This window comes from Pristis pectinata, chromosome 23, assembly GCF_009764475.1.
Source record: "Pristis pectinata isolate sPriPec2 chromosome 23, sPriPec2.1.pri, whole genome shotgun sequence".
NCBI lineage: Eukaryota > Metazoa > Chordata > Chondrichthyes > Rhinopristiformes > Pristidae > Pristis > Pristis pectinata.
This window is the reverse complement of record NC_067427.1, coordinates 31,109,050-31,121,929: the sequence shown is the minus strand read 5'-3', so window position 1 is coordinate 31,121,929 and position 12,880 is coordinate 31,109,050. Positions and strand designations below refer to the sequence as shown.

Genomic DNA, 12,880 nt, shown 5'->3' with positions numbered 1-12,880 from the left:
TAGTGAAGATGGTGTTCTGTAGTTCCATGTCAAAGATGTTTCTGCAGCAGTGCACATTACCCACTTAGTAAGTTAAAGCTCAGATAGTGGGGTGTTTACCCCAAATTTCACCATTTAATTTGTTTAAAAATACAAAAATATAATTTGGTATCAGTGGAAACAGTTATGCAGTTGTAAGGCTGTAAAATCGCAAATGGGGAGGAAACCCGATCTTCCATAAACTTCAGTCCCACAGCATGGCTGGTTCTCAACTGCCTTAGCAAACTGGTCAGTTGTCTCAAATATGCAGATAGTAGATAGAACCTAATGCCAAATGAAGCAAGGTGCCCAGATGCCAAGAAAACATTGTTAAAATGTTTCCACAGCACATTCTGGATAAGAGCCAAAAACTGCCCTCATGCTCTGGGCACATACTCTATGGTGGTAACTGAAATTAGTAGTCATACAGTATGGAAGCAGACCCTTTGGCCCACTGAGTTTGCACCTACCATCAAGCACACATTATTTACACTAATCCCACTTTATTCTCCATATCCACTCATCAACTCCACCCACCTTCTTCCCCCCCCACCCCCCCCAAACACACACTGATTCTACACAAAGGCCAATTTAAAATATACAATTAACCTACCAATCTTTGGTATGCTGGAGGAAACCCACACAGAGACATGCAAACTCCACATGGATAGCAACAAGGTCAGGGTTTAACCCAGGTTGCTGGAGCTGTGAAGAAGCAGCTGTGCCACTAGATATTGCCTCCCTGTTCTTTGAATACACTTCAGTAAATCTGCACTAGTCCTGCAATCCTGGCAAAGGTGCCCCAAAATTCTTGGTCACTGGAAGTGTATTAGAGACTCTCTGCTCACTGCAGCTGAGCTCAACACATCAGAGCCTTCTGTTAACTGACAACATTAATGGCTTGCACCCTAAGGGGACAGGACATGATACAGTAAGGTTATTGAAACATTGAGAGTACAAGTATTTGGAATGTTCTATAGTTTCTGTAAATTGACAGAGTAAAAGGTTTTACTGAGATTGAAGGCAGCCATGTGGTACTGCTCCCTGCATTTTTTTTTGTTGCCACACAGTGAAGATCACATCCAGGTGGATCGAATCCACAAAGTGATTTGGAGAGCAGCTCTCTGCCCACTCGGTGTTGGCTGAGGAGGACCCTGTACCCTTTCCTGTGGCAGCAGGGAGACCACTCTAGTTGCCATAGTCAGAATGATTACAGTATCTCTGAGGTTCCCACATTATGGATTTTGACTGAGGTTCCACACCAAGTTTAGAACTTCAGCATAGATACAATCTATTCCAGAGGCTTGTATAGGTGATATGTAGCCTTTTCAACTTCTTGTCGGTCATTGATCAGGCATAACTGAACTGGACAGAGTGCTTTAGAATGGTTAACAGTTTGACCTAAGAACAGAACAGTTCAGGACAGCACAAGAACAGGCCCTTTAGCCCACCATATTTGTGCAGAGCATGATGCCAAATTAAACTAATCCCTTCAGCCTGCAAATGATACATATCCCTCTATTCCCTGCATATTCATGCGACTCCAAAAGCCTCTTGACCTGATGGGCAGATTCTTTACAGTGGAATAAATAGGTTAGACAGAAAGAATGCCAGTTGTGGGGAAGTCCAAACCAGACCACAAATATAGTAGAAATGTGTTTTCTCAGAGTTTGCGTGGCAATCGCTACCACAGTAGGCGTGATTTGAGTACAGCATACGTACTTTTTAAGAAGAGGTGAATTAGCAGATGAATAGAATGAGATAACTGATTAGAATGAGAGAGATAGTGAACTTGTGGTGTGCAATACAAAACATTACACAGAAAACAATTGTCAGGACTTTTTTGCTGAACCGCTTGTTGAAACAGGCTTCCCCCACCTCTGCATACCTCAAACTGTAACAATAAAAAACACCAAACATTCAGGATGTTGGCTAAATTGCAAAAACCAAGCAATCTATTCACTTCCAGATGAGGTTACTTGGCTGCACTTTTGTATAGTTGCTCAAAGAGAAACAAGCAACAGCTGCATCTGGATATGCAGCCACCAAAATGTAGAGATACTCAAATGTCCATCTCTACATCTACTGAAGTAGAAACAGCAAATGATTTTGAAGACTCATCGTGTATTGCAAGCTTATTTTTTGCTGCAGTGCAGTTGATTGAGTAGAGCTGAGCGAGGCACTGTGATGCTGACAGGAGTATACAGTAGATTCAGGTCATCACTGTTGATGCTGACAGGATTATACAGTAGATTCAGGTCATACTTTCACTAGGACTTAGAATAAGTCCTGGACATTAGAACACTGCACTTTTCATTTCATTTGACCATTATAAGTCACATCAGTCACTGAGATAACCATCCCACCTCTCACCATTAATCCTGTACGTTTTCCAACCTCAGCTTGGAAATACAATCAATCTGCTGGAGGAACTCAGCAGGTCGAGCAGCACCTGTGGGAGGAAAGGAACTGTCAACGTTTTGGGTTGAAACCCTGCACCAGGACTGAGTGTGGAGAGGCAAGGTGGCTGGTAATAAAGAGGGGAAGGGGAGTGGTGAAAAAGGTGGTTGGTGGACTGAGGAGGGGCAGGTGGTCCCAGGTAAGGGAGGGGAGCAGGGGATGGAATTGGGAGACAGCGACGGGTGAACGATAGATGAGGGCAGAACAAGGAGAGGAAGGAAAAAAATATGGAGAAGTAGACGGAGCACAGTGGGGGGAGGGAAGGTTGGAGATGGCTGCTGGAGGGAGATGAGCAAAAACACAAGGGGATACCAGTGCGGCCATCTGGTAGGGTGGGAGTGGGAACCATTAGGGAGGAGGTGTATGGCAGTTGGAACCAGAACCAGATCAGGAAGTGGAGGTGGGGGGGTGGGAGGTGGTGTGGAACTTGTCGGGTGAACAGTGTACGAGTGGTGGGTGGATGGAACCAGGAAGGGGAGGGGGACGAAGGTGATGGGAGGCTGGGGGGGGGGGGGGTTGAGGGAAGGGTTGAGGGAAGGGGGACAAAAATAGGAGGATCGGGGTGGGGGGGGTGGAGAAACAACCCACTGGAGATGAGGGTTATCTAGAATTGGAAAACTCAAAGTTTACGCCATTGGACTACCCAGCCAGAACATGAGGTGTTGTTCCTCCAGTTTGCGTTGGGCTTAACCTTGGCAGTGAAGGCGGCGAGGATGGGCAGGTCAGTGTGGGAACGGGAAGGGGAATTGAAATGGCCTGCAACTAGGAGCCTGGGATGGCCGTTGAGAACCAAACAAAATGTCTGTGCTTGGTCTCACTGACATAGAGGAGGCCACATCGGGAGCACCGAATGCAGTAGACGAGGATGGAAATGGTGTGGCCGAGGAAAATCCATGCCAAAACATCCTTGAAAAGGATTTACTTGTGACATGAAAGTTACACGGGGATTGTTGTGTACAAAATTCATCAGCTCTGTGGACCAAGTGAATTCTTTCAAGGCAATGCAGGAAACACCATCATCAAGCTGTTGTTTTATAATAGCATTGACAGAGTTCACATTCTTACACACTGCCACAAAAGCAGACATTTCTTTACAGGAGAGCAACTTCACATTATTGTCTGTGGAAGAGATTTGTAAACATGATACTTTATTGATAATTGTACTTTAATGGTCTAACAGCAGTTACTGTGACACTGCCCAGTCTTTCACCCTGTCAGCTGCCTCCTCCTGTACAGTACAATCACACAGGAACACAGACGACATCAGCCTCATCACTCCTTCACGGAGCTTCCCTTGCTGCTGAATTCTGTTCCCTACTGCTCACACTTCTTCAGAGACATGGTCCTTCCTCCAATGTTTTTAAACAAGACTCAATGGGTGAAGCAGCCACACAATAAGCAGATACCAGAACACAGAAGTCACCTAGAAATATTGAAAATGCAAAAACTGCAGATTCTGGAAATGCTGAATAAAAACAGAAAATGCTGGAGATGCTCAGAAGGTCAGGTTTCTCTCTCCATAGATGCTGCCCGGCCTGCTAAGTGTTTCCAGCATCTTCTGTTTCTATTTTAGGAAATATTCTGCTCTGCCCTCCAGCAACTATCAGCAAAAGGCGCAATGTTTTTCACAAACATCTACCATGCTGAGAGTCTTCTCATCCCCCAAACACATCACAGTAAAACTCCAGCACATTAAATACCCTAATGCCTGGCAGCATAGCCAGTGGATCTGGGTCGTAAAAGTAAAGTGCAGAGGCCAGGAAACATAGTATTGCCCACAATGAAAAGAGCTGGTCCCCAAACAGCATCAATCAGCATGATGTCAAAATCAGAAGCCTTGGTCAATGAGACAACCACCAATCACCTCAGAATCCTTTCTTGCCACTCCTCTGTTCCTCTCTCAGCTGGCCATCTCGCCTCTCCACTCTTAGTCCTGACGCAGGGTTTCAACTCAAAACATTGACAATTTCTTTCCTCCCACAGATGCTACTCAACCTGCTGAGTTCCTCCAGCAGATTGTTTGTTGCTACACAACTACCTGTCCTAGGCTAGAAATGTGTCCCGTTACATAAACAGTCTCACAATATAAGCAGAATTATAAACATGACCTTGACCACTGGGAACTCGCCGTTCTGGGGAAAATCAGCCTCATTTATATGAAGATCCTTCCCAATACATCAATCCTCTTAATAGTTGAGCCTGTGAGTGGTGCTGATCTGTGAAGCTGCCGAAGCAGTCCCTCTCCTTTGTGAAGCAATGAGTTTTAGTATGTTCTTTTCAGTATATAATGAATGGGAACATTATGTACATCACAGCCAAGAGTATCTCTGAATTGTGATTTATGTCTATAAATAATTCTTCATCTATATTGACCTTTCACGTCTCGCCACCTACTGCTGAAAATGCCCTCTATGCATCCACAGGGTAACAGCCAATGACTCCTCTGGTGGAGATAAACAGCATGAATAATATGTATTTTCCACAAGTACAGGCAGGGTTAAAGAGAAGGTAAAGCAACTTCATCCCAAACCTCCCTCACTCAGCTGAACTCACTGCACTGTTACCCTGTTGAAATTCCTCCCTGCTATAATCCTGAGCTACCCAGGTGTGTTCAACAGAAGATGGACACCAGAAAGAGTCCCCCAGCTCCGTTGATTTTAAGTACTTCAAGGCCTGCACGTGCTTCCACTCCTGGAAATAACTGGCTAATGCAAAACTAAAAATTATTATATATTGTCCATAAAATAATGGACTATAGTCTATTATTATATTAAGAGTAAATAAATAGGACCAAAGCACTCCACAATTTGAAACAAACATAGAACATTTTGATAAAACTCAGCAGATGAACAGACCTGAAACATCGACTGTTCCTCTTTCCACAGATGCTGCGGACCTGCTGAGTTTTTCCAAAATATTCTGTTTTTGTTTAATTTCCAGCATCTGCAGTGTTTATCTTCTTGCACTGCATAATATCACATTTCAAAAACCCTGAACACTGCTGATTCAAGCTTTTGATTCCCAGCACAAGGTCCTCGCCAAGTGTGATTGGTAAGGAACAGGATCTGTGACTTTCCGATTCCTACCCCTTCACTTTCTTGGAAGTAGGCCTTCATTGGAAGGCAGCCAGGCCGTGGGAAGAGGAACTCAAGGCATCTTGCAATTAACAGTGATCGGCTTGGTGGACTTGACACTGAGTGAACCAAGGTAGAGCAGGTTGTTGCCACTGAGAGTCCTCTAGGATGAGGTTAAGTGTGTAGCACACACCCATTGTCCATTCCCAAGAGGAAGCAGCACAGTGTGCATATGACATGCTAAGGGGAGGCTCTCATCACAAGCTCCATGGCTTTCTCCGCACCCAATCCCCAGAGTAACACACAGCTCACTGCGTGGAGCGCTGAAGATGGGCAGACCACAGTTACACTTCTCCCCATCGTGCCTCCATTAATCCAGCCGACTCCAGCAACCCAGACCTCTGCTCACACTTCATTAGGAAGTGCGCTGGTTCCAACTCTCTTTCACAAGACAAAAGGGAAAAACTGGAAAGAGACAAGGCACATGCACTGCACCTCATCATTAGCTGCACGCTTCACTTCTATCACTGGCTTGTGGGGAAGGACCAGCCAGATGTCCCTCCCACCAACTTGTTTAGCAACAACCATCCACTGATTGCAGGTAGATTGGAACAGGAAGCTGAGGATTGCAATGAGCTTCTTGCTGATCAGCTCTCAGCCCAGCACACAGATCTGACTGGTAGTGGGACTTCAGGCGCATTCTTGCTGACTGTGACCCCCCCCCCACCACCCCACCCCCCCCCCCCCCCACCCAACACAATGATACAGCAAGGATTTGGAGCCTGACAGCTTTAGATCTCAGACCCTGCTGTAGATAACAGCTTGTTACAGATCAGTTAGATCCACAATAACCTTGATGAAAATGCTGTCGTCACACACATAATTATTCTTGCCGTCTAGTTTGGTAAGTGCACAGAACAGAGGGCATCCACTGGCAATGTTCATCTCACTGACGGGTCTCTGGAAAGAGGATGAACTGACGTCCGGTCGGAATGCATCAATAATGTGTTCACGGTTGGTCTGGTCCAGCAGCATAAGGGTCACCTGTGGGCAAGGCAGAAACACGCTGGCATTTACATCCCACCAGCACAACAGTCCAAAGTACAGCACAGCCAGGCACGGCCTTCTGAAGAGCAGTTACTGCTCCACTATAGAAAACAGTAACCACCCATGCACAGCAAGATCCCAGACAACCTCAAGTTGAGGTTCAGGACACCTCAGAGAACTTCGCCTGTTGAAACAGCTGCCACTTCTCAGGAGGTACATACCCTCAACTACAGTCCCCAACCAGGGATAGGTGTCCCAGCACTGCTGCATGGCACACATCATCCTTACTACTGACACATCATGCAGACACCACCTCACCTCACACCACCGACCATCCTCACTAGCACCAGAGCCCACTAGGTCCCACATCTCCCCCCCCCACCCACCCCCGTCCCTCAGCAACAGGTCCCACCTCCACCTTTCCACCCCTCAATGAGGAATCTACCCCAATTCCTCCTTCACTCATCACACTCCACCCCCACGCCAATCAGCACCACCCACCTCCCTGGCATGTTTGTTGAGCGACAATGTGATCACCAGCAGACTGAGGACTGCGATAAACAGGCCAGTCTGTGTGCGACAGGCTCGCTCAGCACACACACACAGACCCAGCGCAGGCCTGGCTATGCCTCTGCTCTACTAACTGTTGTCAGGGCTCCATACCGTATGGGATACGAGAGGGTGAACACACCTTTTGTCTGAACGGCCATCTGAGCAATCCATCGTAGTTTCCCTTCATAATGACGAAGAAGAGGGACAAGTGGGAGCCACGGCCCACACCATCGCCATTCAGGTAGATACGCATGCACATCTTGTACCCGTACTTACTCGTGTAGAAGGCTGAACAATTAAGGAGGAAGTGTTAGAGTTGGACTCTAGGAATGGGCAGAGACGGTGAGCTGCACAATGCCAGGCAGCCAGTATACAATCCCACCTCTATGCTAACCGGCCGTGAGACAAGGAAGACCAATGAGCAGTTAGGCAGCCAGCAGCAAGACTGACCAGCAATGAAGGGCGGCACAGTGCACGGCTCATAAGAGCTGCTTCCTCACAGCTCCAGAGACCCAGGTTCAATCCTCACCCTGGGTCCTGTCTGTGTGGCTTTTGGATGATACACCTGTAACCGTGTGGGTTTCCTCCAAGTGTTTCAGTTTCCTCCCACATCTTAAGAGTGTCCAGGTTGGTAGTTTAATTGGTCACTGTAAATTCCCATAGTGTGTAGATGAGTAGTAGAATCTGGGGATAGTTGATGGGAACATGGGGGGGGGGGGGGGAGAGAGAGAAATTAAAATGGTTTAGGGCAAGATTAGTGTAGAATGGTCAGCATGAAGGTGCACTGACGGCTGTTTCTGCACTAATGACTCTAATGGGATTATAGCAATTCACTAACTCCCCAGGGATCTCGCCTACCCTTCCCACCTCACTGTTGATCTGTTTGATCCATGATGCCATCCTCTGGGTCCCTCTGTACACCATGCACTTATTGATCCCACCGGAACCTGCACCTTGCTCAAACTCACTCTCAGTGACCATCCAGATCAAACCAGACCAGATCAGACAGGTAAAATGAAGGAAAACATCCTTTTTTAATACATATGTTGCAGGAAAGAGGCTAGAGACTAAAGATCAAAATTGTATACTGTGCATAAAGGCTATAAGATGTAAAATTCTAAATAAATAATTTGTGTCTATCTTCAAAGAAGAAAGGCTGATACAGGAATTAACATTGAAAAGAAATAATGTGGTTTTGGAAATGAAAACCATTGGTAGGATTTGTTAAGTACAGGATCTTTAAAAGTGGATAAATAAATGTCAAAAGATAAAAAATAAAACCTAGAATGCACAACAGGTCCCACAACCATTGACGGAGATAAATGGGGTGGGTGGGCAGCTTCATAAGAGCAGGGTTCCGGTTTCAGACACACAGGGCAATCAGTGACAGGACTTTGTCCTCTGTATGCCAGTAAACTGCTGCTGTTCAGGAAGTCTGACATTGAGCAACAACACTCAGAGAGGGGCTGGCACCCAAGAAAAAAAAAGTCAGCACCCAGAGGGAAAGTAGTGAGGAGAGGAACCGAGCATGGCAGGGAGCTGGGGAACTTGCATGGCGGGGATAAACTGAGAATGCCACTGCCGGGCAGGTGTACAGAAGTGCCCGGCCACTGGCAATGGTTAGTGCCCACACCTCACCAATTTGTGCATACCCATTTCTGCCAAGCACCCCTGGTGGGCTTTGTTCCTCAGGGATTCCCCATTTCCAGCACATTTGCATGCTGAAAAGTCGGGATCCCAGTCTTCACTTGCTGGCTGCAGATCCCCTTGGATATTTCAGACAATGAGTTTATTTACTGCTTGTGTCACAGTGGCTGATTTTGGGACGAATTCAAATATTCCCCAAAACCATAATTAATAACCCTGGGCGAACCTGGTGAGAATATGGCCGGTGACCTCTGGGATTTCGCATCCTGCCGTCTTCTGCTGAAATCTGCTATTTTCCAGATGAAAATTCCATTGTAGGTGCTGAACTCGAGTGCCTGCAGCTTCAGTTCCAGCTCTGCAATGGCCAGGTCCTTCAGGGCTGCCGCATGCTCCATCTGACGGACCTGAGAACAGCAACAATTTACACAGAAAATGACAAGGCAATGCACCAGACTGGAAATACCAGAAGGGTCGGTCTGTCAGCACTGAATGGGAGCATTTTCATTAGCAGATGGAGTTCCAGCTTCTGACCTTCCAGATTTGTATCAATGCAAATCACCCAATCTTATCAGAAGCCTGACTGCTCTGTGCTCAATTATTGCCAGCCCCACCCCACTCCCAAATTCTCAGCAAATGCAATCCACTTGACTATAGATTATATACTCATTTACACATTAATCTGCTTGGGAGTTGCAGGGAGAGAGATGATTCATTTTAGGACTAGGGAGGCTGTTTCTCAGCCACACCTGAGTTACAGTATATTGCGATGTCTCCTATAACTAATCTGATGCACAGGTTAGCCAGCCATTCCACAGGGAGGGCTTCACCTTATTCATCATGTTCTCAATGCCAAAGTCTGACAATTGAATAGCTGCTGGCACAGGTCGCCAGAGTGCATGCAGAAAGAATGCACGTTGTTTGAACCACTGGTGGGATAATGCAGTGTTGGGCTGACATTCCAACAGAGGGTAGTGACTTACTGATGAGCCTGTGAGGTGTTCACTCTCCACATTTCACATACCTTCATCTGCAAGTCTTCAATCTTTTCCTGGTCCAGTTTGTGCTGCTGTTCGTAAGCTGCCATGCTCACAGAGGCTCTCTCCACTTCCCGGTTGAGAACACAAACAATATTTTCAAACGTTTCAGCTTTGTGTTTAAGAGCGTCACATCGCTTTTGTACATCTTCTAGCTTTTCAGATGCACAAGGTTTCCCCAAGACCCCAGGGGAGGAGATGCCCTGCTGACTGAGAGGGAGAGAGCAGAACGGCCGAATAGATTCCTCTATTTGTTGAATGGACGTCAGCAGCTGGTTTACTTTAATGTTGCCCTGCTGCAGGTTCTGAGGTTGCAAGCTTTCTATTGTACTCTTCATTCCCATAACATGCTGCAGCATCAGGCGGAGGTGCTCCACCATACACAGACTCTCGTGCTCAATTAATTTCTCCTTCTCAACCTGTGAAGTCGATTGAAGACCTTATAAGAAACAATTCATCACACATGTAAAAGCAGCAAAGATAAAAGCACCCAACATCACATGTTCTCCAGTTGCTGGATGACGTTGAAAGTTTTGAAGGTGTAGAACTACATCCTGCCCTTCCAAACACATAGTGGGAGGGAAATGTTTGCTGCTCCTAAGTATTTGAGAAGTATAAAAATAGCTGCGTTTGTGGGTTTTTGTTATATGGCTCAAGCATATTACTGAAAAGACAGGGTAAGAATGGATTCAGATAACATCTTAATCTAAGCCCGGGCTCAAACAAGCGGTCATGATCACTTGGCCCTCTCTATATCCTCGGCATTTACCTGGGTGTGGAAGCAAGGGTTAAAAGACATACTGGGAAAGAAATGTGTCTTTGGTTACCAGTAGCAACCACTTGGGGAATACTGCCCACCAAATACACTCACCTCTGCACAGGTGGTTCCACTGCAGGCAGTGAAACTGGGCTTGCAGAGTTGTAAAAAAACCATGGAATGACATACCTGAGACACAGAAACTTCAGAAATTGGAGTAGGCCATTTGATCCTTCATGCCTGCTCCTCCATTCTTCAAGATCATGGCTGATCTTCTACCTGCCCTATCCCCACATCTCTTCATTCCTTTAATATAGAGAAACCCTTCAATCTCTATTTTGAATGCAATCGACAAACTGAGCCTCCACAGCATCCAGAGTAAGAATTCCAAAGATTCACAATGTTTTTTATGAAGAAGTGTCTCCTCTTCTCAGTTCTAAATGGCCTACACCTTATTCGGAGACGGTGGCTCCTGGTGCCAGACCCTTTAGCCAAGGGAACATCCTACCTGCACCCACTCTGTCTAGGCCTCTATAGAGCTCTACAGCACAGAAACAACCCCTTCGGCCCACCACGTCCATGCTGCCCATCAAGCACCCACTTATACTACATTTACTAGCCTTCTATACCTCAATGATTCAAGTGTTCATCCAGATACTTATTAAATGTTCAGAGTCTCTGCCTCCATCACCCCCTCAGGCAGGGAGTTCCAGAGTTTTGGGTGACAAAATTCTCCCTCAGATGCCCTTTAAACCTACCACCTCTTACCTTAGACCCATGTTCTCTGGTTTTAGGAACAGCCACTTACAGGGATATGTATACTATCTGTCCCTCTCACTTTTGTACACCTTTATCAGGTCCCCCTTCAGCTTCCTCGCTCCAAGGAAAACAACCCCAGCCGATCCAGTCTCTCCTTATAACTGAAACGTTCCATCCCAGGCAAATCCTGGTGAACTTCCTCCACATCCTCTGTATTGCAACTGTGTCCTTCCTATAGGGTGGCGACCAGAACTGCACACAATATTACAGCTGTTGTCTATCCAATGTTTTATAAAATAGTACCATAACATCCCTGCTCTTATATTCCGTGCCCCGGCCATTGAAGGCAAGTATCTCATATGCCTTCTTCACCACTTCATCCACCTTCAGGGATCCTTGGAATTATACACCAATATCTCTCTGTTCCTTAATATTATTTAGGGTCCATCCAATCATTGTGCCTGTACTAACCCTTATTAGTCATCACAAAGTGCATCACCTTGGACTTACCAGGATTAAATTCCATCGGCCATTGCTCTGCCTATTTTACCAAGTAACACAAGGCTATCCTCCTTGCTATCAACAACACCACCAATTTTTGTATCATCTGTAGACTTACTAAGCATACCCTCTACATTCAAAACCAAATTGCTCAGGGGTCACCTTTTATTCTCCTTAACCCTAGCCTACTCAATCTCTCCTCATCTTCCCAGGAACCACGCTGCGGCACTCTCTATATAGCAGGCACATCCCTTTATTTTAGGTAAAGAGACCAAAACTGTATACATACTCAACAAGTAGAGACAACTTTTTTGCTCATTTTCCCAGATATAGTAGAACCACGACAATCAGCGCTTTTGTGGGGAAGGATGAAATTACAACTTTGTGTAGCATTTCCAGAGTTTACAAGCTCTGACAGTTTTCATTTAGATACACACACAAAGTTTGCTTCCATAGCCATGTGTCCTTCCTGGGCACTTGTCTCCGTCGTCTGTGCTCACCCAGTTTTCATTTACATAGTTTATAAAATGAAAACTAATGCCATTGGGCAGTGTTAATTCAAATGTCTATTGAAAGACATTGAGTAATTATAAGGCAGGTATTAACAGAGCAGCACCAATTAACATTCCAGGAAAGGGCCCAAGTTTGTAAAAACTTAGCTTGATCAAGTTACTGACTCCACGCAGATGCAGAGCAGGAAACCACATCTAACAAACAAATCTGCCACACTTAGTAACTCCCCAGATTCCCCACTCTTCCCCTCCCCCCCCCCTCACTAAACCACTACAAGTGCCAATTTATTTTCTATTTATACAGCACAGTAACAGGCCCTTCTGGCCCAATGAGCCCGCACCGCCCAATTACACCCATGTTAACCTACTAACCTGTACGTCTTTGGAATGTGGGAGGAAACCGGAGCACCTGGAGGAAACCCACACAGCCATGGGGAGAATGTACAAACTCCTTACAGACAGTGGCGGGAATTGAACCCCAACCGCTGGCGCTGTAATAGCGTTACACTAACCGCAACG

General features: G+C 46.0%; 1 protein-coding gene across 4 annotated transcripts in view; it reads right to left on the bottom strand.

The window, feature by feature from the left end:
* Positions 1 to 76: 76 nt before the first annotated feature.
* Positions 77 to 12,880, bottom strand: part of LOC127582277 (TNF receptor-associated factor 2-like) — a 55,305-nt gene continuing 42,501 nt past the window's right edge. For 3 of the 4 annotated variants that reach the window (XM_052037451.1, XM_052037449.1, XM_052037452.1), the window contains 5 exons: positions 9,820 to 10,251; positions 9,025 to 9,202; positions 7,291 to 7,439; positions 6,405 to 6,596; positions 77 to 2,470 (listed from right to left, as the gene is read on the bottom strand). In XM_052037451.1, coding sequence (XP_051893411.1) covers positions 2,417 to 2,470; positions 6,405 to 6,596; positions 7,291 to 7,439; positions 9,025 to 9,202; positions 9,820 to 10,251 — 1,005 coding nt within the window. In that variant the 3' untranslated portion in view covers positions 77 to 2,416. Of the gene's footprint in view, positions 2,471 to 6,315; positions 6,597 to 7,290; positions 7,440 to 9,024; positions 9,203 to 9,819; positions 10,252 to 12,880 lie in introns of those variants that run through there. The other variant, XM_052037450.1, reaches the window with a different exon arrangement.